We start from the raw sequence: 26986 nt of genomic DNA on the forward strand, positions 1-26986 counted from the left end.
GGGTGGTGATCTAGTTGTGATCTGCTTTGCAAGTGATGAGAAGTACTTTGTGGGTCTTTTGACTGGTGGTTTTAAATGACTACTAGATATCAAGCCAATGATGAAGTTGTTAGTGGAAGATTAGTGAGAATGATTGGAGGTACAAATGGATAACAAAAGCAGTATCATTATCTTGGAAAACATTCCCTTGTTTCCTGGGAAGCAAGGCTCCAATCAATTCTAATAGACAGTAGTGCTTAACTTCTCTGTGGGAAACAGACTAGGAGAATCTGATAAAAGCACTGCCTGCTCTCCCCCCAAAAAACACACACATGCATGTCCACTCAAAATTTTTATACACTTTTAAGGGATTCACAGACTTTCATGGATATACTAGGGTGACCTGAGTAGGATAATATCCCCTATGCTGAACATTCAAGAACACTAACTTTCAAATGCTAAATCTATATATTATACACAAACAAAATACTAGGAGAGAAATTTCAGTTACAGGCTGGAGTACAGCAGATGGTGTATGATGGAGCAGATGTGTTGCAGTGATAACTGACAGTTCAGTGAGGAGTACCCAATGATGGAATACAGACAAGGTGAGTAAACAAAGGGAACAAAGGAACTGGCAGATGAAAAATTGCAAGAACACCAAAATTTGACTCAATTATTTTATAATCTTCTTAAGAACCAAGTCTAAAATTACTTACATATTTGAAATCCAACTACTTTCAAAATTTGAAATTCAAATACTTACATATCTGAAATCGCTCAATCTTGTCCAACTCTTAGCGACCCTGGACTAGTCCATGGATTATAAAGTCCATGGAATTCTCCAGGCCAGAATACTGGAAAGGGTGGCCTTTCCTTTCTCCAGGGGATTTTCCCAACCCAGGGATTGAACTCAGGTCTCCCTGAGTTGCATTGCAGGTGGATTCTTTACCAGCTAAGCCACAAGGGAAGCCCAAGAATACTGGAGTGGGTGGCCTATCCCTTCTCCAGGGCATCTTCCCAACCCGGAAATCCAACTGGGGTCTCCCGCCTTGCAGGTGGATTCTATACCAACTGAGCTATCAGGGAAGCCTGGAAATCCAACTGAATGAAATCAATTACTTATCTACGCAGCTAACTAGTTCCATTGGTGATTTAGGCCTCAGCCATCTAATTTTACCTCTAGCTGAAGTTTGCTGTACTTTGTGACGTACGACACAGTGGTATCCCTCTAGCATCCAATGCTGCTTAAACATCATATGCATTGATAATTTGATTATTGCAAGTGAGCAATAATAGTAATAGCCTGTCTCAGATGCTGATCATATCTAGTAACCGCTGTAGCTCAGATTAGCTTACTGGGCTGCAGCAACGCACCCTATCAAAGTGCTATACACTAATGATAGTGCAAAGCACGCTTAGTCATTGATTTTGCATCCCTTACTGTACTTGTCCAAGCAGGGTAATGGTGTCTTTATGAGAATTACTTGGCCAGTGCTCTCACTTCTGTGCTATCAGCTTTAAATGATATTAGCCAGATATGTCTTCACATTAAGAAAATTTCAAAGAAATATAGAACCTTGAGATCAGAGGAGAAGTAAGCTAGTGCCATCAGTAATTCAACTCACTGGAAACTTTTTTCCAATTTTTATCTTTCAGAAGCAGTTAATTAAAAAAAATCTTTTGGAATAGTAGCAATTATTATTGTAATTTTAAAGTCTTTTAAAATTGCATAAAATGTATAGTAATTATAGATTCAAAATGATGGCTAAAACTTTTGTCACTGGTCCAAAATTAAATCTTGATAGTAGTAGAAACTACAACAATGAAGATAACATGCCCAGTGAAATTCTGAAGTAATTAACATACCCTTATCTTTGCCTATGCTGAACTTAGTAATGGATTTACATTCTAGGGAGACTATAGCCAGCTAATGGTTCTACCGCAAACATCATTTCCACCAGGCATGCATTTAAGATATTTGAGAAAGAGCTTTGAACAATGATTTACTTAGCCAATTGTGGAAAGCACTCCACATTTAGGAATTAATAACTTTCAGTTTGGTTTTAGGAAGGAACATGAGGGAACTGCTATGTTCTGAATGCTTATATCCTCCCAAAATTCAGATGTTAAAACCTAAGCCTAGAAGAGATGGCAAGAATACACAGAAGAACGATACAAAAAAGATCTTCACGACCCGGATAATCATGATGGTGTGATCACTCATCTAGAGCCAGACATCCTGGAATGTGAAGTCAAGTGGGCCTTAGAAAGCATCACTACGAACAAAGCTAGTGGAGGTGATGGCATTGCAGTTGAGCTATTTCAAATCCTGAAAGATGATGCTGTGAAAGTGCTGCACTCAATATGCCAGCAAATTTGGAAAACTCAGCAGTGGCCACAGGACTGGAAAAGGTCAGTTTTCATTCCAATTCCAAAGAAAGGCAATGCCAAAGAATGCTCAAACTACTGCACAATTGCACTCATCTCACATGCTAGTAAAGTAATGCTCAAAATTCTCCAAGCCAGGCTTCAGCAATACATGCACCGTGAACTTCCTGATGTTCAAGCTGGTTTAAGAAAAGGCAGAGGAATCAGAGATCAAATTGCCAATATCCGCTGGATCATCGAGAAAGCAAGAGAGTTCCAGAAAGACATCTATTTCTGCTTTATTGACTATGCCACAGCCTCTGACTGTGTGGATCACAATAAACTGTGGAAAATTCTGAGAGAGATGGGAATACCAGACCACCTGATCTGCCTCTTGAGAAATCTGTATGCAGGTCAGGAAGCAACAGTTAGAACTGGACATGGAACAACAAACTGGTTCCAAATAGGAAAAGGAGTACGTCAAGGCTGTATATTGTCACCCTGCTTATTTAACTCCTATGCAGAGTACATCATGAGAAACTCTGGGCTGGAAGAAACACAAGCTGGAATTAAGATTGCTGGGAGAACTATCAATAACCTCAGGTATGCCAATGACACCACCCGTATGGCAGAAAGTGAAGAGGAACTAAAAAGCCTCTTGATGAAAGTGAAAGAAGAGAGTGGAAACGTTGGCTTAAAGCTCAACATTCAGAAAACGAAGATCATGGCATCTGGTCCCATCACTTCATGGGAAATAGATGGGGAAACAGTGGAAACAGTGTCAGACTTTATTTTTGGGGGCTCCAAAATCACTGTAGATGGTGATTGCAGCCATGAAATTAAAACACGCTTACTCCTTGGAAGAAAAGTTATGAGCAACCTAGATAGTATATTCAAAAGCAGAGACATTACTTTGCCGACTAAGGTCCATCTAGTCAAGGCTATGGTTTTTCCAGTAGTCATGTATGGATGTGAGAGTTGGACTGTGAAGAAGACTGAGCACCGAAGAATTGATGCTTTTGAACTGTGGTGTTGGAGAAGACTCTTGAGAGTCCCTTGGACTGCAAGGAGATCCAACCAGTCCATTCTGAAGGAGATCAATCCCGGGATTTCTTTGGAAGGAATGATGCTAAAGCTGAAACTCCAATACTTTGGCCACCTCATGTGAAGAGTTGACTCATTGGAAAAGACCCTGATGCTGGGAGGGATTGGAGGCAGGAGGAGAAGGGAACGACAGAGGATGAGATGGCTGGATGGCATCACTGACTCGATGGACATGAATCTGAGTGAACTCCGGGAGTTGGTGATGGACAGGGAGGCCTGGCGTGCTGGGATTCATGGGGTCGCAAAGAGTCGGACACGACTGAGTGACTGAACTGAACTGAAAGGTGATGTTATTAGGAGGTGGGGCCTTCGGGAGGTGATTAGGTCATGAGAGCAGGGCCCTCCCAGTTGGGTTAGCTATATGAAAGCAGCCTTGAGAAAGTTCCCTTGCCTTTTCTGCCATGCGAGGTTTATAGCAGGCTGTCAGTAGAGACTGAATCTGCCAGCTCCATGATCTTGGACTTCACAACCTTCAGTACTGTGAGAAATAAGTGTTTGTTGATTCTAGGCCAACCAGTTTACAGTATTTCTGTGACAGCAGCCTTGATCAACTAAGACAGGAGCCAATTACTGAGTGCCTACTAAAATTAAGGAGCTTTACAAATCGATTCAGCTCAAGTTTCAGAACATATCCATGAGACAGATTATCTTATCTATTTTATATATGAGAAAATTATTGTCCAGAAAAGTTCAGTAATTCATTCGTGGTCACATGCTAAGTGGTAGGCAGAGTCAACCAATCTGTCAGTTTGCAAAGTCTAAGCACTTTCTGCCACATGACACTGAGTTTTATAGCGCAAAGTTTTGAAACTTTCTGTTTTTCTACCTTCATAAGGCTCCTTAATAGAAATAGATTTTTCAACTTAGATTAAACTGAAAATCACAAATATCTATATTTAACTGAATTTCATTTTTTACATAGAGTTTTTCTGGGAAAATAAATTTGGGATGTTATTTTTTATATACTGCCTTACAGTTTTTGTGCCTTGAATTTGATACCTTTGAAAATGCATAACTGTCCATTTCCAAAGTGAGAAAATGTTCCCAAACTGCTCCCTCTTGAAGATTCTATATCCCACTTCAAAAGAAATACCAACATGACTCAAAGCCTTTGACACGTCAGAAGAGTAAAAGATGCTATCACAGTGAGGAGCTGTGTATAAACACACACATCACATATCAACAATGGGGTATGAGAGGGTCTGATATGTTCGTATTGGTGAAGAACTGTTTTGACCATCATCAGATATCTGAACACTGGGTGTTTCTGGCCCTTGACAGTGTCCCACGCTGTATACGTGTTTACAGGTGAAATAGGAATCATGTTCCTGCCACCTGTGAGCTCAGGGATTCCTAAGAACTCTCAAGAAGTGAGCAAATGAGACAGAAACAGGGTACTATTGATAGTACTGATAACCTGTTTTGTGATGACCTGTTTTTGCTGCTTCTCAGCCTTGCCAGACCCCCGATGACTTTGTGGCTGCCACTTCTCCAGGACACATCATGATTGGAGGTTTGCCATTCACAAAAAAATGCTGTCCTCAGAAGAATACTCAGAAGGCCAGAAATCCAGAAGTGTGCCAGGTGAGTAAAGCCTCAGAGAACACATTCAGATTTCAAACTTGTCCTGTGAGACTAGGGCATGTAAATGTTTACTTGTATTGACATCTAAATCATTTTAATAAAATTTAAACTCAGATACTTTTAAGTTGCATATAATTACTTCTTGCTATTCTTTCTTAAAAGAAAACTATATTAGTACTATATGTATAATCAGCCTCCAAGTACAGAGGCTATGAATGCTTCCCATTAATGTATTTGTTTGGATTTTGCCTAAAAAGAATAACCCCAGAAGTTACACGAGAAAAAACAATGAGAAGACACAGTAGTAGCCGGCCCACCACATGCACACACAGCACATTTATATTTCCATCACCCACAGATGCAGGTTGTTCCAAACATGAATCTTAATTCTTCAAAATAGACTGCACTTCAAATTTTTCTTTACACTAATGTTTTTGTCAACACTGTACTTATTCCATTCTTGAAATAATCTAATTCTTTCATAATAAATTAAGATCCTACTTCAACTCAGAGTGTTCATATGTGAACACTTTACATTGTGAAAGCTGGACTATAGAACAGACATTTGTCATGGTGTATTATAGAAGAGTTAAGCTGAATGGAGGATATTGCAGATAGCTTTCTTTAAGGAGAGCAGACTATTTGAATTCTAATTTCACTTTGGGGACAAAGTGATTTTGTAGATTTAGGCACATCATTTAAACTCTTTGAGATCCAGCTTCTGATTTTTCTCTTCTGTAAAACAAGGGCCTAGATAACTTTTAAAGGCAGGCGGCATCAGCTTCTGCTGCTCTGGCAATGAGATTCCAGCGCTTCCTGCTAACTGCCAAACCTTGATATTTTTTATCTTGATATTTTTGGATGCAAATTTAATCTCATTTTCTCATCTCTCTTTTTTTTTTTAAAAAAAAGCTTTTTATTTTGTATTAGGGTATAGCCCACTAACAATGTTGTGATAGTTTCAGGTGAACAGCAAAGGGACTCAGCCATACATATACATGTATCCATTCTCCCTCAAACTCCTGTCCCATCCAGGCTGCCACATAACATTGGATAGAGTTCCATATGCTATACAGTAGGTCCTTCTTGTTTATCCATTTAAAATATAGTGTGTACACGTCCATCCCAAACTCCCTAACCATTCCTTCCTCCATCCTTCCCCAGCAATTATCTGTTTTTTAAAATTCAAAAGTATTTCGCATGTCCTATGTGAATGCTTTCAGGTAAAATGTGTTCCCATGTCATTCTAATATTCCTTCCTATCATTCTTTCCAGAAATTGGGCATTTTGAGCTACTGGCATCTTCATCATTGATTATCAAGTATACCAGTGAACACTGCAGAAAACATTAATGAGGATTTTTCAGAGCACTAATTGGCACCCAAAAAGTGACTATAGATTTAAGGCCACAATCATAGGTCAACTAATAAGGATGGAAAATGTGTTTTTAAAATGTCATCTTGTTTAAAAAAATTTATTCCCAAAAAAGGTCACTGAACATCCTTTGGTCTTATTGTCACTCCTTGAGAGAAACAGTATTCACTCAACACTGAACAACTCTTATTAAATGTCTATATTACCTTAGCCCTATTCTAGGCATGGGTGGTACTGAGGTGAACAAAAGAGATTCAGACTCCCATAGAGCTAATGCATAGGGGACTCTGAAAATAGTGTGCATTTTATTTGCCAGACAACTCATTACTTTAACTCTCTCTCTTTTGTATCTTTCTTTAAGTTAAAAACTTAAAGCTCATTGCCAAACTTCACATTTAGATGACAGTGACAAACAGCATTATCCAAATATTATTTAATTTATGTTAACTAAATGAATTAAAAGAAACTTGAAAATATCAAAACCCTGAAAAAATCCCCTTTTGTTCATTCAAAAAATATGTCTTGAATTCTTACTATATATTAGGCACTGTTTATAACCTTTTGTATATAGTGGTGGGTGAAGTAAACGTAACAGTGAGTCGATAATCAAACAATTCAGTGCTCTGGAATAATTACAAGTCCCGAAGTCAACTGGAAAAACCCACTAAATGAGGAAATACCCATGCCTCAGAACTAAAATATTGCACGTTATCTAGGAGAAAGCTACTGGTCTTTTACCCAGAGCCTGTTTTGTAAGTAATTCTTAAGACTCTTATTCATCTGTTTTCCAACCACAATAGCTTAGCATCACAAAACTAAAAAATGGGGGAAGTGAGGCTCTAAGAGCAGATTCTTGAACATCAATAAAATGCTGACATCTAACTACAAAAAGGAACAGATATCAGATACATCTTCATACTGTAGAATACTAAATTGAGTATTCAAAATCATCCTGAATAATCAAGAAAAGGTTAAATCCTGTTACACGGACTCCATTCGAAAAGCTGTGGATTCCTATATACATTAAAAAAATTTTTTTTGGCTGTGCCGTGCAGCATTGAAAACACCGGACTACCAGGGTAGTCCCACTATATACTCCTGAGAAAGGTGTCCATCAAAACCTGTTTTTAAATAAAGTTTGGATCCTCCGAAAGGTAAACTTCACTGATTCAGGAATTGTCCATCATAAGGCAGAAATTAGGGTAAAATTGGATATTATCATGTCTGAAGAAGAGCTATGTTCTAATTTCAAAAACACTTGTTTCTCAACAGCTTTGAAATATCAACTTTTCTTCAAACTCTTGCCATGATACACAGCATTGAGATGATCAATAATTCAACATTATTGTCTGGAATCAAACTAGGGTACAAAATCTATGACACGTGTACAAACATCACAGAGGCGATGGCAGCTGCTCTGAGGTGTGTTTCTAAGTTCAACAGCTCCAGAGAAATCGTAGAGTTTAAGTGTGACTATTCCAACCTCATGCAGGGTTAAGGCTGTCATAGGTGCTGGCTACTCAGAAATAACCAAGGCTGTCTCCCGGATGTTGAGTTTACAGCTCATAGCCACAGGTGGGTTTTGTTCTACCACCATTGAGTTGGTGTGATCATATTCTTCATCCTAAACGGATCAGGGTAATCTAGGAAACTAGTTGAGGAGATACCTCTACTTTAACTTTTCTTTCTCTTCAGAAAGAAATAAAGGATGTGCCCTAATATGGATAGTATAGTGATCAAAGTACTAAGGAGTAGTCACCCCTCAATCTGCCGGGTCTAGTTTCTGACAGCTTTTAGCATGATTTAGATAAGACAGATGCCTCTAAGCCACTCAACTGTCTTGTTTCTAAAGTTACATCAGTTAGATGCCATGAAGAAAGCTGAAAAGGAAGTGAGAGGTAAAGGGGCCCAGAAGTCCAGGAATACTCTCAAGGAAATGATGGCTAGCCTGAAACTTGAATGAGAAGAGACAGCCAAGAGAAGATGGGAGAGGAGTGGAAAGCATCTAGGCTGAGAAAACAGTTAAGTGCAAAGATGAAATGTCCAAAGAAAAGCAAAAATCAACAGGGCTAGACCAGTCTGAGCAGAAAGGTACAGACTAAGAGATGCATTCACAGAGATGTGTAGGGGCCGGGCATGCAGCATCCTGTAAGCTACGGTGTGCCTGGTATTTCATTCTGAGTATTACGGAAGGGCTTTGAGCAGAGACTGGAATATGAGCTTCCTATAATGTAAGCCTTTACCAGGAAGTAAGCAACACGGTCTCTGAAAGACCAAAGCACGTGTTTGAGAGCCCTGCGCTTAGTTCCTGTGCATTACTCTAACAAGTACCCTGACTTTAATTTTGAACTAACCTTCATATGACATCACTCTATAACTCAGTAGATCACTGCTTTCTAAGCTCAAGGAAAATTAGAAGCCAAAAGTTAGACAATGCTTATGGTCAGATTATCAAGAAGTGAGCTGATAAAAATATATATGAGTAATATAATAAATATGTGTAAGAATTCAAATTATATAACTTTTTGGAGCCAGACTAAATAAGTGTGTATATCCCTGTAAGATTCTGAGAGTTCCATTATACTGTAGCTAGCAAAGTTGATAATGAAAAGTTTAAATTAAAAAAATTAAAAAGAACTATTCCTCCAAATATCTCAGAGATAAGGTTTTGGCCCAAAATTTCTAGACTATGTATAAAACTAGTTAGGTGACAAGTAAGAAAAGTAGAATATTTTTAACAATGGATGTTTAATGTAAAAATGTAATTTCCATGATAGCACAATAGTAGAGAGGACTCTCCATGGTAACACAGATTTCACAGAAGCCCGGGTAGCAGAGTGAAGGTGAGCATAGCAATGTCTCTGGAGGCAATTAAGGTTTAGTGAACTGTGTGCCAATATCCATTTAAATCATTTACATTTTCTCCTTCAGTCTTCACAAGAATCCTGTCATTTCACAGTGAAAGAAATGTTAACTAACTTTGTCAAATTTATTGCAGTCAGGATTCTAACAGTTTGTTTGACTTTAAAGTGTATTGTGTTTCCTTGCATACCAGTAGCTGCTATAAATAGTAAAAAAAAAAAAAAAGGAAAAAAAATTCACTGAGCAAGTGGCATGGTGCAATGGCAGCTGTGGAAGGTAACCACTCTCCTTAGAATAAAATCAACACAGCTGTAAATTAGGCAAAACTTTGCACACAGTAGGGAGATTTTCCAAAATGCTACTGCTCATTTGAGTAGATTAGGAGTCAGAATCCATATTGCCTGTGGATCAAATGTGGCTCTCAATGTCTTGAGTTCTCAAGCTAAGGACGATTTTTACATATTTTTTGAAAGGTTGTTACAAAAAAATACAAACATAATATATGACAGAGACCATATGTGACCAACAAAGCTTAAAATATTTTACATTTGGTCCTTTACAGAAAAAAGTTTGCTGATCCCTGGACAGATGATTCTTTGTCTGGATGATTTATCTAGAATAAAAGTCATCAAAGTTGCCATTTATACAAATTTTGAACAAACAAGGAGTCCCAAAAGTCATGGTGCTTATTTGACTGGTTGCATTTTCTCATATTTATTTCTAAGTTTGTAAATAATATACACTGGTACCCCTGACCTGAGATATAAGATAGATATAAATACATATAGGCATGTAGACAGAGTTATAATACAGAGCCTGAACCCTTGCTTATACTACACACAGACAAAACAAGTGAGAGGCAATGACTCAACAGTCGTCAGGTCCTAACTATCATGATTTAAGCTATTTGTAAGGTAGTTCGTTGAAGGGGAAGGATAGTAAGGATCAAAGAATTTAGAAAACTTTATGGAAACTCACAGAAATCAAAGACAAGAACATCTACTATGAATAGCCACCTGCAGCTCATCAATACCACAACTGAAATATTCTGTCCATTTCCAGGTGAGTTACGAATCTACTGCAGAAACCCTAAGTGACAAAATTCGGTTTCCTTCATTTTTATGGACAGTGCCCAGTGACTTCTGTCAAACTAAAGCAATGGCCCACCTGAATCAGAAATCTAGACGGAATTGGATTGGCATCCTAACCACAGATGATGGCTATGGACTCTCAACACTTTTGCAGTTCAAATGGCAGCAAATAATGTGTGCATAGCCTTCAGAGAAGCTCTCCCAGCCTTCCTCTCAGATACTACCATTGAAGTCAGGATCAATCAGACACTTGAGAGAATCATAGCAGAAGCTGAGGTTAATGTCATTGTGGTATTTCTGAGTCAATTCCATGTTTTCAATCTCTTCAGTAAAGCCCTTGAAAGGAATATAAATAAGACCTGGATTGTTTGCTGCTGCTGCTGCTGCTGCTGCTGCAGCTAAGTCGCTTCAGTCGTGTCTGACTCTGTGCGACCCCATGGACTGCAGCCCACCAGGCTCCTCCATCTCCGGGATTCTCCAGGCAAGAACACTGGACTGGGTTGCCATTGCCTTCTTCATAGCTAGAGCTGGTCAACATCCACCAAGATTGCTACCATTCCTGATATTAAAAGGACTGGCAAAGTTGTGGGGTTTACCTTTAGAAGAGGGAACATGTCCTCTTTCCATTCCTGTCTTCAAAATCTGTATGTGTTTCCCAGTGATAACAACAAACCCTTAGATGAATCTGCCATGCCCTAATCTGCTTGTGCACATGCTGAAGACAGTGATTTGAGCCGATGTATCTCCAACTGCTCTCAGGGCACTTTGGCCAACAGAAAGGAACTTCTTCCTGAGAACTGACTTCCTGTGGGATTACACCGAACTGGGACTTGTTCACAGTATTCAGCTAGCAGTATTGGCCCTTAGTTATGCCATTCAGGATCTGTGACAAGTTTGAGACTATCAGAACCCCAACGCCTTTCAATCATGGGAGGTAGTAACTCACACGTACAAGAAAATTCCCCTACCATCATTTCTTTCTTTCCTTTAATTTGCAATATTGCTATAAACTGCTCTAAATTTTAATTCTTTTATAAGTAGATACTGTCAGTGTTGAATAACCTTCATTTCTATTATTAGTTCTTTGTTCTTAAGCATAACAGAGTTATTTTACCTTCACCTTCTATTCTTTTCCACCAAAGTTGTATTCTCTTATTTTCCAAGAAGATTCTGCTGATAGTGTTATTTTCCTTTAGCTTGTAGATTTATATCTGATCTTGCAGTTTTTCAAAACTTCATACAAATTATCTCTTTTGATGCTCTTAACAACACAAGACCAGGCATGTTTAATGATCCCTTTTATTATTGCTAAATATTGTGGGTAAGGAAGCTAAAGCCAAAAGTACTAGACTCTAGTCTGGGTCTTCTGACTCCATACCCTTTGGGTGATTACAGACGAACGCCTTCAGTTAGGACTCTTTCTTAGGGCAGTCTTTCTAGGACTCCAGTCTTCTTCAAAAGAATGTTATTAGGTCAATCATAACAAGTCCTGTGTTATCTCAGGTTTAAATGAACCGCTAATTGTGTAAGTCTTTCTCTTTCTTCTCTTCAATTAGTTTGTAGAAACTCTAATTAGAGTGGCCCTATTTAGTGAAGATTATCCACTGTGTCTTTAAAATGTTCATAAACAAGGCATTTGAAAGCAAACTGCTGCTTTGTATGATAAATTTAACTCATCAAAAACAAATTTCTCAGCATTCAAACTTGTCTGTCTTAAGAATCATGCTCCAAAATTTATTTCTTTTAAATTTGTTAGGGAAAAAAGGTAAAAGGGAATAAGATCCAGTTTTTCCTGATCACACAAGTGATCTGAACAGGGCTGGATCAGTCCAGGGCTGTTTCTACTTGTGTCATTTTTAAACATCCACAGCCACAAGCTCCGAGGTTTGAGGTGATCAGCTTTGGGTGAATCATGTGATGGTCAGAGGGTATTTTAAGTTGCTCATAATAAAACTAGTTTTCACTTCGTAAATGCAAGGCAAAAAAAACCACAACAACAACAACAACTAATGAAGAGGTAAGGCTAGAGATTAGGGTTTTTACTTTTAATTAAAAGTCTCTTTAAAATATATAGCACTATACACACACATGCATATTTATATGTCTAGTTATTTTAAGGTGGCTATTTGAAAGCATACTCTTTGTAATATAAAACTTTAACAATGGATTAGTTAAAAAAAAAAAAACCTATACATTAAGTGGACCAACATAATAAAACCTACTAGGTGAAATTTTTAAGAATGAGAGGTGAGAGCTAGTAATGGAGAGAAAACAGACAATCGGAAACAGATGGGATAAAGGGGAGGAGCTATAAAGAGACTTGTAAGAAAAAAGAAATACAAATAGCAATAGTTACTTATTCTCTGGGAAAGTATTTGAAATCAGGAATAACTCTCAAACATTCTGAGGAAGATCTTGAGAAAGTATAATTGAAGCAGCTCTTCTAAAATGTTTTATTTAAACACTGGGAGCCTGAGGTCATTCTTTATTCACCCCCTGGGACATGGTAATCCAGAAACAGACAGAAACAGCTTGGAAATGAGGAGCAGAGGAGTGTCTTGTTCCTTTGATCACCAGTGAGCCATGTCCCTGCCAGATCCAATAGGACAAATACAATAATGCAAACAATTGTCTTTTTAGGAAGAAATCTCCATATAGATATTAAATTGAAAAGATGCAATATTTAGGGTCACTAAACAAGGATATCGTCCTCAAAATTATTTTGTCCCCTGGCAAAATTCACTAATACTTAAATAATACTTTCTGAGTGATTTTAGATTCAAATAACATCAAAGGAGTTAGTTTTCTCCAGTATCGAGGCTAATCCTTACTTTGGCTCCACATTTGGTGATATCTGTGAGCAGTATTCAGGGAGACTGCAACCATATTTGTTTCATTGCAACAGATTTTTTTATGTTCTTGTCGAATAGTAATTATGGTTTCCTTGTTTGTTTCCCTTTATTCTGGATCAGGTACAAGGTAGTGAGTGATGTATGTGGGACAAGAGAATGTATAAGAGCCAAACTACTATTCACACAATTATTTGCCAAATATTTATTGGATGTCTCGGTGTTCTGGCCATGGTGTTGAATTTTGAAAATATTATGGGCAACGAGATAATTCTCTCACTGACAGAGTCATGTGTCTAGAGGAGTAAGCAGTCAAAGAATTAAGGAGCTGATTACAGTGCAGAATAATGCATTACAATGTTTCATATAAATACAAGACGGCAGAGAATACTCTCCAGAGATCGTGACATCCCTGGTGAATATGATAGATGACTGGGTGCTAGGCAGGACAGAAATACTCCAGCAAAGTCACAGAGAGAGAAAGCCTGGCATCTTCAGGGATCAGAAAGTGGCACCACAGAACTGGTCTTTTGTGGAAACTACAGAGTGGAGGGTTAGTGAAGCATTCATCATTAGGGCTTGACGATCAGAGCATCTCAAGCTCTGCTGGAGTGTTAATTACCTGGTAATCGTATTATCATGTTGATGCTAATTCAGTAGTTCCAGTGAGGGGGACCTGAAAGTCTGCACTTCTAACAACCTCTCAGATGATTCTGATTATTGCTGGTACAAAGACCACCCTTTCAATGGGAAGTCTGCAAGCTATGTTTAAAGGTTTGGACTTGAGAAAGCAAAGGGGAGCCAATTAGAGCTATTTTTAGACAGAAGAGTGATGTGACCTACCATTGTAGAAATGGTATTTCTACTGCAATGTGCTTTGATTAGATGAACACAAGACTAGCCAGAGAAAGTTTGTTAACCCAGGAATACATTAAGTATGCCTTATACTTCAGGTATAAGTATTATAGGTACTAAGAATGTGACAATGAGGAAGGAGTGATATACACTTAAGAGAAAAGATGAAGAGTCTTTGGAGATAGATTGGATGTAAAGAATGAGAGAGAAAAGCAAAGATGCTGCAAATGATTCTAAATTTTGGCAACTGGTGCCACTTATTGAGTTGAAAATGCAGAGAAAAGTGAAGGTCTGTAAAGTATTTAGCATTCCATTTTGGACATGTTGAATTTGAAGAACTTATAACACATTCAAGTGTACTGGTCTGGAAGTCAGAGGAGACATTGGGACTAGAAGGGAAAGATTGCGAAGTGATGAGGACAATAATAACTAATAATTTTTAAGGCTTACCAAACCAAGCCTTGGGGCTTCCCTCATAGCTCACTTGGTAAAGAATCCACCTGCAATGCAGGAGACCCCAGTTTAATTCCTGGGTCAGAAAGATCCACTGGAGAAGGGATAGGCTACCCACTCCAGTATTCTTGGGCTTCCCTTGTGTCTCAGCTGGTAAAGAATCCGCCTGCAATGTGGGAGACCTGGGTTTGATCCTTGGGTTGGGAAGATCCCCTGGAGAAGGGAAAGGCTACCTACTCCAGTATTCCAGCCTGGAGAATTCCATGGACTATACAGTCCATGGCGTCACAAATAGTCGAACACAACTGAGCGACTTTCACTTCACTTCACAAACTAAGCATTAACATACCTCATCTCTGATCTTAGACTGTTATGGTACATCCACAGATTCATGTTCACTGCACTTCATCCTAAAGAACTGGCAGGTTTTCCTGGTGACTGAGACTTGCAGCAGTTTAGAGATGGGGGGACCTCAATTGCAAGGATCTGGGGCCCATCAATAGCCACAGATGAGCAACAAAACTCTCCCAGTCTTAGTCATGTACTTCTGCTACACCATGGAAAACTTTACAAAAGTAAAAGACATGGGTTGGGTACCAGATAGAGATGCAAGGGTGCTTCCTCTGGAAGTCTCTGCTTGACTCACATAGATGTCTCTTTTCCCAAGCACAGCTCACTTACAGAGTTGCAGTGGGCAGCAGAGCGGCTGAGGACATGGAAAACAACATGGACCACAGCAGCTTAATGGGAGCGGCCTCCTGACCTTGTGTTCTCAAAAATAGGTCATCACCATACTGAGGTGAATTATATAATCAAGGAAATGCAAATCCTACTCTCTAAATATTTTGGGGTCAACTTATCATGAGGGTCAGAGTCTTGATGAAAAACAAATAAATAATGGATGGAAGAAGTCTTTAACAGCTTAATAATCATAGCATTAGTGTTCAGAATTTAATCCAGAGCAAACATTCAAAAGAATATTTAGCAGGTAATGAATACACTAGTTTGTTTCCATCCTCTTTCCTGTAAGAACAAAGGTGGAATTGTGCCATTTTATTTACATCATACAATGTTATCATTATTTATAGAACATAAGTGTGTCAGAAATTTACCCTGTAAAATCTAATTAAATACAGGAAACAAGCTGGTGGAAATTATAGTTCAAACAAGAGAATGGAAGAGGATTTGCTCCCTAAAGAACTAAGATACTAGGGCTTACATGTGTATATTGCTTAAGGAAGCAATGGAAGAAAAATCAATACATAGAGGTAGAGTTGGGAACACTGAAAGCTTGGATTTTTTTTTTTTGGCCTATTTTTGTTCCTTCCATTAATTAAAAGAACTAGAAGTCTGCGAAGACATATAATAAAATCAATACACACGCTTAAAGATTTTGCTAGTTATATTTGGTCATTGACCTGACTACTGTAGCTAATATAGTCACTTAAAATACAACTTGATTGTCTTACATTGTATTTGCCAAAGGGGGAAAAAACTGAAGGAAGGAAATATTCATAAAGGATTAACTGAGAAAAAACAGAGGAAGAAGAACTCTATTCAAGTAGAATAACTTCTGCCTTGTTCCATAGATTTTTGCACCCAGCAAGAACCACAGAAGCATCACAGGTACAGATGTGATGGTATTTGCTTAGCCATGATTATATATCACATTAACGGTGGAAGAACTCAAATGTTCTCCTCCTTCTCAGTCTAGTATTCTCTCCTGCACCACAAGTTCAATATGGCTGCCTCCTTTGTCAGTGAAACATTTTCTGTTCTAGCTGTACTGCATACAAGTTCTCACTGTACAAACTGAGTAATAAGAAGAGTAATTTTCCATTATATTTCTTTCTTCTCAGGTTAAAAACATCATTTTCTGAACTAAATTGGAAATAGAATTTAGAGGTCTCTTTATTATACCCGGGGGCTTCCCCAGTGGTTCAGTGCTAAAAAATTCACCTGCAATGCAGGAGACATGGGTTTGATCCCTGGGTTGGGAAGATCCTCTGGAGGAGGAAATAGCAACCCACTCTGGTATTCTTGCCTGGGAAATTCCATGGACAGAGGAGCTTGGCGGGCTACAGTCCGTAGGGTTGCAAAAGAGTCAGACACAACTTAGCAGCTAAACAACAATTACTATACCCTCTGCTACTGAAACAGACTTAAAAACCATTGGTGATGGTAAGATTCCCCACCTTCCACCCAATGAGTATGGACTCAAAGGGAGGTCACTAGCAGTTACTCTGTGCTCAGCTGTGTCTGACACTTCTGTGACTGCACAGACTATAACCTGCCTGACTCTTCTGTCCATGGGATTTCTCAGGCAAGAATGGAGCAAGTTGCCATTTTCTTCTTCAAGGGTGCTTTCTGACCCAGGGCCTGAACCCAAGTCTCCTGCTTTGCAGGTGGATTCTTTACCAGGAAGACATCTGGGAAGCCCTAGAAGTTACATTAGGTCCACCAGTTAAACTTCTCAGGTAGGGATGCACCCAAGAACAAGGTGCGTTTGTCATTGAACTCTCTCTGGCTTTGCAGCTCTGTCGCCTCAGCCTTCATTTTGGGGCTGGTGAGCATGACAACTCCTGGCTTGGATCACCTGCTGAGACTTGGGTCAAAGACCCAGGCTGAGTGTGACTCTAGAAGGAGAGGATGAATTTTCCTGCTTCCAAATGGCACTTTGATTATGGCTTTGAGTCAGAAGGGAAAAAAAGAAAAACACAGCGAGGAGAATTTAAACTAATACATCATTAGGTGCAACAGAAAGACCCCATAATGAAAGTCAAGATGTGTATCTTCAGAGAAGGTCTTTCACTCCTTGGCTGGGGTCCTCCTCTGAGAAAAGAGGAAGATGATCCCTGCTAAGTGTGCTTCACTGAGTTGTATGGAGTAAAAGGGCATCACAGATTTGAGTATTAGAAAGTAGCATATTAATGTCAGGTGACTTTATTACTTGATAGACTCAAAGCATCTTCATTTATTTGCACATCATCCCTGTTAGCTAATTATAGGTATTTAAAAGTATTAAGCTAATCTCTATTAACCCTTAATCTGTTCCTGATGCTAGGCTAAAGTGTTCATACACATGTGTGTGTGCTCAGTTGCTCAGTCGTGTCCAACTCTTTTGTGACCCTACGGACTGTAGCCTGCCAGGCTCCTCTGTCCACGGGATTTTCCAGGCAAGAATACTGGAGTGGGTTACCATCTCCTTCTCCTGGGGAACCACCCAATCCAGGGATTGAACCCACATCTCTTGCATCTCCTGCACTGGCAGGCAGACCCCTTATGCTGCAGCCACCTAGGAACAATTGCATTTAATTCTTACAACAATCCTATTAAGTATAATAGGTTTCATTTATCTCAACTGAGGCCTAGAAAGAAGTTGTAAATGTCAAGATCACACCACTAATGAAATTTGGAACCAGAATGAGAGTGGCATCTGCTCTAGAGGACCCATTCTGAAATTATGCAAAGTGGAATACATGAAGGTGCTCAGATTTCAGTTCTGTAAGTAAGAGAATCTACCTCCATAAACATTAACTTGCTTTCTCAAATTCACAGAGCAAGACATCAGAAATTCTCAACAATTCTCAAATTGTTGCCTCGTAGTTCAGAACTACTAGTCCTCAAGTAGTTTTCACACTCAGGGATCCAGAATATCCTTTTTTTTTTTTTTTTTCATTTTTAAGTGATATTCCTTGCAAGGAAGTGTTATAATTGGGATAATGGATACACTTAAAATATTTCTATCAGTCTTTATTTCTGTTTTTATTTTCCATAGTTACTTGCTACACTGGAAAATGTCACATTCATGGAGGGCTGCTGCTGCTAAATTCCTTCAGTCGTGTCTGACTCTGTGCAACCCCATAGACAGAAGCCAACCAGGCTCCCCTGTCCCTGGGATTCTCCAGGCAAGAACACTGGAGTGGGTTGCCATTTCCTTCTCCAATGTTTCCAGTGGTCATGTATGGATGTGAGACTTGGACTGTAAAGAAAGATGAGCACAGAAAAATTGATGCTTTTGAACTGTGGTGTTGGAGAAGACTCTTGAGAGTCCCTTGGACTGCAAGGAGATCCAACCAGTCCATCCTAAAGGAGATCAGTCCTGGGTGTTCATTGGAAGGACTGATGTTGAAGCTGAAACGCCAATACTTTGGCCAATTGATGCGAAGAGCTGACTCATTGGAAAAGACCCTGATGCTGGGAGGGATTGGGGGCAGGGGAAGAGGGATTGGGGACGACAGAGGAAGAGATCGTTGGATGGCATCATAGACTCGATGGACATGGATTCGGGTGGACTCTGGGAGTTGGTGATGGACAGGAAGGCCTGGCGTGCTGCGGTTCATGGGGTCGCAAAGAGTCAGCACAACTGAGTGACTGAACTGAACTGAACTGAATGCATGAAAGTGAAAAGTGAAAGTGCAGTCACTCAGTCTAGTCTGACTTTTAGCGACCCCAGGGACTGCAGCCTACCAGACTCCTTCATCCATGGGATTTTCCAGACAAGAGTACTGGAGTGGGTTGCCATTGCCTTCTCCAATTCATGGATGGAGGGAGTTCATTTCATTCTGATGCTCATGGAGCTATGAATACTGGATACAATATTGTGCTCTGGAGGGAGATCAACGGCCACATGACTATCACAAGATGGCACAATATGACCTGAAGAATGATGTCCTCATTGTCACAAATCAAGAAACAAAAAATGAGCACAGGAATCTTGAGGTAATTTTGTATTGGCTGCTTTGTAGCATTCAAATCAATTGATACTTCAACTGCAAAAGTCCTTGTCCCCACCAGACCCTTCAGTGGCCCTACTGCCTGTTCAATGTTCCCAGCTTCCCTCCTGAAATTCCATGGTCAACTTGTATATTACTGCCTTGTACACACCCTCAGTTTCCTTGCCCATCTCTCTATTCATCATTCATTGGACCAAAGTATAATCCTGATTATATTAAACTTTGTCTAACCAATACAGCTGATCTTGGCAAAAACAAACAAACAAAAAAACCCACCAACTTTGCTAACTGTTCTCACTTAAAATTCATGATCTCTAACTTCCATTGGGTTCTAAATGCTGTTGGGAAATCAGACTACTATCCTAGCCCATTCGTTTGTCCACCATCCTAGATGGTTATCTATACTTTCTTTTCTGTCCTTTTACTCCAGCACACCTTTCCTATCTTCACTTCCAGTGACCCTGCTTCCTATTTGACTGACAAAACTGAGACAATGAAAAGGGGCTGGCTGCCCCCACCACATCTGTGCTGCGCCACTGCTTTCCATCTGGGACTGTGCGTGGGCTCTCCGGGCTCTGAGCCAAGGTCAGCTCCTCTGAATCCCAGAGCCTTTTACTTGCTCAAAGATATTTCTCTGGCAATTCTCCACTCTCTTCTGCACCCTCAATTATTTTCTCTTCTGTGTTATCTAAATGGTGACACAAATAAGCTGTTCTTCCTTCCATCTTAAGGAAAAAAAAAATCCAAAGAACTGTATTGATTCCCGTCTTCCTCCTTCGTATACTGCCCTTTCCTGTTTCCCTTTACGGCAAAACTCCTTGAAAAAGTTGAATATATTTACTGGCCTCAATTTCTCTCCTCCCATAAATTATTTCTTTCTGGTTAATAAATACAAACATCATCTTACTTCGCTTACTGGCTAATTATTCTCCCCTCCGTGAAACACTTTCTTTATTTGCTTCCACGACAGCACACTCCCTGGGTTTCCTCTTCTGTGTCTGGCCACAGCTTCTCAGCCTCCTTTGCCCTTTCCTTACCATTCCTGCTCCCTCTGAATACTGATAGACCCAGAATTCAGAACTGCTCCTTTAAAAAAATTTTTTTTATTTTAGCTACACCCTGTGGCATGTGGGATCTTAGTTCCCAGACCAGGGATCAAACCTGTACCCTATAAACTGAAAGTGTATAGTCTTAACCACTGGACCACCAGGGAAGTTCCCTGTTCTTTTCTATCTGCACTTTTCCTTAGTGATCTCATCCATGCACTTAGACAATGTCATTATATAGAAGGCAGATGACTCCCACATATTTATCTTCTGAATTTCAACTCAAGTAAATATACAACTGTCTATCTGACATCTCTACCTGGGTGTCTAATAGTTTTTCATCTTAACTGATTAGCTCCAAGACTGACCTCCAAAATCTACCTCCATCCCAATAAATGGTAACTCATTTCTCCTAGCTGCTTATGAAAACATCCTAGTGGGATCCTTGTCACTTCTCTTTCTGTCACACTTCATAGCCCTTCTAGGTTACACTTTCAAAATACACAGTCTACACTTTTGTCCTCTACTCCACTGCTACCACCACCCTGATCCAAGCTCCAATCACCTCTCACCCAGACTCATTTTCTTATTGCTATCTTTTATGTGGGGAGAGAGAAAAAAAACTGTACAGCTAGGAAGAAAGGTTTCACTTTTATCCCCATAATGATGTTCAGCTTTATCTCATAGTTCAATCCTTTTGTGTCTTCTGAGCATCCTTTAGGAGTGTGATACTCTGGACTAAGTTTTCCCTGGGGAATCCACAGGGCAGATATCCTGCTTGCCGAAAACCCAGATCAGACATAGCTATGGTGAAGACAAGAAAGCCAGCATCTGCGAACGCAGAGCTACTAACCTTGGCTCCTTTTCTCTCTCACTCAGGTCATTTTCATGTCCCAAAGAAAAGACTAGTTAGCTAAGGGCTTCATTTTCCAGGCTAGGAATAGCTGTTAAGTCACTCTAGAGAAAGTCCCATTTACTTGTTCAGCTTTGGCTTCCCAAGGGTAAGAGTGAGACCAAAAAAAAAATTTATCTCACAAGATGTGCCATGAGAAAGGGATTAAGAATGAAAAAAAAAAAAAGCTGAAATGCAAAGAGTTACTAGCTATATTGAAAAGAGATGGTTCCATAAAAGTAGAATAGTATGTGTGACTCACATCATGACATGCAGAATTAAAGCTGAAATTCTCAAGATGAATTAAATATTAAATTTTATTTATATATCAAGGGTTATCTTTTAAAGTAATACTTTAATGGTTTTAAATTATAATTTTTCCATTATTTTGTTTTTCAAGATTAGGGTGAGTATGCTCCTTGGAGGCCATGATTAATAACCTTCATCTAAAGTATATGAAAGTCCAATGATTCTTATATAGAGTTGAACTCTTTATATAGCACAGGATTGAAATTTTCCAAAACACCATTTCTCCATTAGTTCCACCACTACACATTTCTACGTCTGCTAGTGAAATTAAAAGACGCTTACATCTTGGAAGGAAAGTTATGACCAACCTAGACAGCATATTAAAAAGCAGAGGCATCACTTTGCCAACAAAGGTCCGTCTAGTCAAGGCTATGGTTTTTCCAGTGGTCATGTATGGATGTGAGAGTTGGACTGTGAAGAAAGCTGAGCACCGAAGAATTGATGCTTTTGAACTGTGGTGTTGGAGAAGACTCTTGAGAGTCCCTTGGACTGCAAGGAGATCCAACCAGTCCATTCTAAAGGAGATCAGCCCTGGGTGTCCTTTGGAAGGAATGATGCTAAAGCTGAAGCTCCAGTACTTTGGCCACTTGATGCGAAGAGCTGACTCATTGGAAAAGACTCTGATGCTGGGAGGGATTGGGGGCAGGAGGAGAAGGGAACAACAGAGGATGAGATGGCTGGATGGCATCACCGACTCGATGGACATGAGTTCGAGTGAACTCCGGGAGTTGGTGATGGACAGGGAGGCTTGGTGTGCTGCGATTCATGGAGTCACAAAGAGTCGGACACGACTGAGTGACTGAACTGAACTGAGTGACATTTTGAAAGAGTTAATTTCCTTATTTGCTTACAAAATTTATTAATGTGACTAAAACTGTATCCTTCCTGAGCAGTTTCACTATCTGAAAGTTTCTAATTTTTTAAGGTTGTTGAAATTCCTCCAGATGACAAAAGAATTCTTTTACGCTATGAAGAAAAAAAGACCAAAATACTATTTTGTAAATAAATCTTTAAATTAAATCAGAGATATTATAGTTAGGATAAATCTTTTAAAAAACTTATTTAGAATTTCTTTTCACTTTGCAGAAAATTCAATCTAAATTCTCCAAGGAATGAAGTCCTGGGCAAATGAAGAAAACCACAAAAAGTCAACATACTTGATGCTATGAATGTGTGACCTGTCCTGAAAATCACTATAGTAATCAGACAGGCAATTAATTACACTCCCTACAACATGCATAGTGATACACCTGAACCATTTCTCTTTAAGCTGATTTTTTAACACGAATTCTATTTGGTTTATTTTTTTCATTTCAAAAAATAAAAAGTGTTTTATGCTTCTGCAGCAGATGAACACTCAATACCTAACAGATGTAAAAGTAACTTCACTTCCAAGGGAAGATGTTATTCCTCTACTGGACTTCCTCTCCCAGCACCTCTTAAAATAATGCAAGTTCTCTGTCAATTTTTGTCTGTATCCCACACAGACATGTCTGATTTGTAACTGAGACACGGTAACTATAGATAAATAAATGCTGAATTAACCAAACTGAGCATGATGAAAACCCGGAGGTGTGCATATCCTATAGATCTCATTATTCCTACCAACAGGCACTAGTTCAGTCAGCTTGTTCAAGATTACAGGACCCATAAGGGACAGAGAAAGGGCTGGAAATATGTCTGGTACCAAAGCTCTTATTCTTGACAGTCCCTGAACTGCCACCTATCATAGCAAGTTCATGAGAGGCTAGCATCTATCTTGAGTATATTAATTTTCTAAAGACTCATGGCCTGGATGAATTTTTCTCTTTTCTCCTTTTCTCTCCCACTCTTCCTGTTCCCTCACTGTCACCCTTTCTTTCTCACCTTCCCGAGTCATGTGCATGCTTTATTTTAATAAGTAACCGATGTGACAATTATCTATATCCATTTTCCAGTCAGAACTCTCACTGAGGAGTCTCATCTGTAGCACTGGGGACAATCACCTGGCTTAAATATTTGCAATGTAACCAAATCTGCTGTGTCTTTTAGATACGGATCATTGCCTTTTATGCAACAACGAAACTCACTGGGCCCCTGTAGGGAGCACAATGTGCTTTGAAAAGGAAATGGAGTACCTTGACTCCTTGGCTATCTTGCTCCTGGCCCTCTCTCTGCTGGGAATCCTGTTTGTTCTGGCCATTGGCATAATATTTACAAGAAACCTGAACACACCCGTTGTGAAATCATCCGGGGAATGTATGGTCTGCTACGTAATCCTCTTCTGTCCTTTCCTCCTCTTTGCCGGCACAGGCTTTTTCATTAGAGAACCACAAAGCTTCACAGGTAAAACCAGGCAGACACTATTTGGCATGAGCTTTTTACTCTCTGCATCGCCTACATTCTGATGAAGTCCCTGAAAATTCTGCTGGCCTTCAGCTGTGATCCCAAGCTGCAGCACATCCTGAAGTGCTGCTATAAACCCATCCCCATCATTTTCACTTGCACGGGCATCCTGGTTGTCGTTTGCACTCTCTAGCTCATCCTTGCAGCCCCTGCTGTGGGACAGAATGTCTCCTTGCCCAGAGTCATTATCTCTGAATGTGAGGAGGGGTCCATTCTTGCATTTGGCTCCATGCTGGGCTATACTGCCATCCTGGCCTTCATGTGCTTCATTTGTGCCTTCAAAGGCAGGAAATTACCTGACAATTACAATGAGGCCAAATTCATAACATTTGGCATGCTCATTTGCTTCATAGCTTGGATCACCTTCATCCCCATCTACCACGTTTGGCAAATATATGCTGGTTGTAGAGATCATCATTATTTTAATATCTAACTACGAGATCCTATGTTGCATGTTCTTCCCCAAATGCTATGTTACACTTTCTAAGCAAGAGACTAACAAAATCTGTCTTTCTCAAGATGACTTACAGTTATTCTTCCCACAGTGCAGGCAGCCTTGCCATGAGCCATAACAACGTCACAATAAGCAACCCCAGCTCTGCTGGTGGGTCTGCAATCCAGCAGAAAAGCAGAGATCTTCAGGTACGAGGCTTTGCACACATATGCAGAGAAAATGCTACATGCAGATCTAAAGCTTTGCCTCAAAAAAATATGAATGAGTCCTTAAGACATGATATGTTTCAGAATGAAATGTTTTCTAGGGTCTTTGCATTTAAGATGTGCATTTACTTCCTGAACAAATATACACTATGTTTCTTCACTACTACTACCTGCACCAAATTTCCCCCTGTTCAACCACCTGTGTAACAAAGAAAATAGAGCCCTCAACCTGAAACTCCTTTAATTCCTTAGCCACCCCCATCAGCCTCCATCTTTACCTACTTCTTTTTAGGCACAGAGTCAAAGGTATCTTTTCTATCGAAATCAATCTGTAATGCATCATCCTTATTCCATTCTCTATAACCTCTCCTCAAACCTCTTTGTATGGGTTCTCCTCCTCTCTTGAGCATCTTTGCCTTCTAGCCTTGTCTGCTGAACAGGCAGTTGATCAATTAAGGTCAGTTAAATAAGAAGTTAAGCAGTTACCATGTTCAGGTGATATGCTAAATACAAAGGTACAAAAAGGATTGAGGCATCATTTCTGACTTTAAAGAGCTCAGAATCCTGGGGAAAACAGTCACAAATCATTGTTCAGTCGCTCAGTCGTGTCTGACTCTTTGTGACCCCATGGACTGCACCACGCCAGGCTTCCCTGTCCTTCACCATCTCCTGGAGCTTGCTCAAACTCATGTCCATTGAGTCGGTGATGCCGTCCAACCATCTTGTCCTCTGTCGACCCCTTCTCTTCCTGCCTTCAACCTTTCCCAGCATCAGGGTCTTTTCTAATGAATAGGCTCTTTGCATCAGGAGGCCAGAGTAGCGGAGCTTCAGCTTCAGCATCAGTCCTTCCAATGAAGATTCAGAGTTCAATTCCTTTAGGACTGGTTGGTTTACACTCCTTGCATCCAAGGGACTCTTAAGAGTCTTTTTGAAAGCATCAATCAATTCAGAGCAGTTGTGATTGATGGTTGTAATGTGAGTAGGGCACTATAATCATATCGTGAAGTAGCGCTTAGCCACTGGGGGAATAATGGGAGGGTTTTAAAGAAAGTTAAATAAAGAATGTGATATTTAGCTGAAGTCCTGAAAAATGAGTAAGAGTCATGGCTACTCAAAGAAAGTACAGAAAGCTGTTCCAGATAAAGTGGGAAAACAGCAGCAGAAAATGTATCAAGAGTATGTACCCAGGGAAGGACAGTCATTTTGTATGACTAGAGAGAAGTCTTCAGCCGTATGTAAAGGTAAAATTATAAATGAATGTCACAGACCAGAGTTCTTTTATGAAAACCTTAGGTCTTTATCTTATGGGTTGAAGGTGACCATCAAAGAAAGAAAACAGGTTCAAAGTCCTGTTCTAGCAATTTGAATGTACTTCATGCCACTGAACAGTGTACTTAAAATTGTCAAAACAGTAAATTTATGTCGGTGGTTTAGTCACTAATTCGTGTCTGATTCTTTGTGACCCCATGGACTGTAGCCCAACAGGCTCCTTTTTCCTTGGAATTCTCCAGGCAAAGTTACTGGAGTGGGTTGCCATTTCCTTCTCCAGGGGATCTTCCCAATCCAGGGCTCAAACCTGGGTCTCCTGGATTGCAGGCAGATTCCTTACTGATTGAGCCTCCAGGGAAGCTCAAATTTATGTTATATATATTTTATCACAATAGAAAAAAAGTATGCAAAAAGAGTCCTATTTAAGGCAGATCACTCTGACACAGGCGATGGATGGAGTCTAGCTAACAGAGGATTAAGATCTATGCCAGGGAACAGAAAGAAGGTGTGGGGTGTGCGTGTGTTTATGTGTGTGTTTGTGTATTTATGTGCGTGTTTGTGTGTGTGTGTGTGTGTGTGTGTGTGTATTCAAGCTACATGGGAGGTGGGAATTTATTTTGAAGTAGTTGTTGAAGGTTAAGGTAATAGGCTTCTAGCTTGCTTCATTGATGGGTGGCATAGAATACAGGAGAAAGACTAACTTAAAGTAAATGAAGAATATTGGATTTGCCTGGAGTCTAATATTGGAAGTGCCTGGAGTCATCTCAAGATGTAACGGGCATTTACATGGATATAAGACTCTGAGCTCAGAGAATAGTCAGGCTGGTGATAAGGATTTGGATGCATGTTCATATCATTTCTATCCTTATAAAATAAATGACAAAATAATATCTCCCTCCTTTTCCTAACTGAATGCTTGAGGGAATAGTGTCATAAATGACTTGTGGTCTATTTACTCTGAGATCACTAAAATCTGGCCTCTAGATGCACCAGTCTACAAAAAAGATCTCAGAAAAATGAGGCTTTTTAATCTATCAAATTCAATGGTCATTTTTAAGCATCTCCTTTGAATCTTAATGGCATTTGTGGTATAATTCCTCCTCCTTGAAATTCTCTTTCTTCTTTACCACCATAGTTTTTTTTTAAGCTTTCAATCATTCCTCAATCT

At 39.7% G+C, this 26986-nt stretch overlaps 1 protein-coding gene across 1 annotated transcript; it reads left to right on the forward strand.

The window, feature by feature from the left end:
- Positions 1 to 1740: 1740 nt before the first annotated feature.
- Positions 1741 to 24756, forward strand: GPRC6A (G protein-coupled receptor class C group 6 member A). Its single transcript, XM_069598936.1, is given in 17 exon segments — positions 1741 to 1835; positions 4847 to 4883; positions 4885 to 4963; positions 4966 to 5004; positions 5007 to 5037; positions 7684 to 7899; positions 7901 to 7990; positions 10341 to 10498; positions 10501 to 10640; positions 18300 to 18339; positions 19072 to 19158; positions 19161 to 19243; positions 22591 to 22714; positions 23536 to 23861; positions 23864 to 24267; positions 24269 to 24388; positions 24390 to 24756. Coding segments are annotated over 17 exon segments (2436 nt in total).
- Positions 24757 to 26986: the final 2230 nt, after the last annotated feature.

The sequence above is a fragment of the Ovis canadensis genome, chromosome 8 (assembly GCF_042477335.2).
Source record: "Ovis canadensis isolate MfBH-ARS-UI-01 breed Bighorn chromosome 8, ARS-UI_OviCan_v2, whole genome shotgun sequence".
NCBI classification, from domain to species: Eukaryota; Metazoa; Chordata; class Mammalia; order Artiodactyla; family Bovidae; genus Ovis; species Ovis canadensis.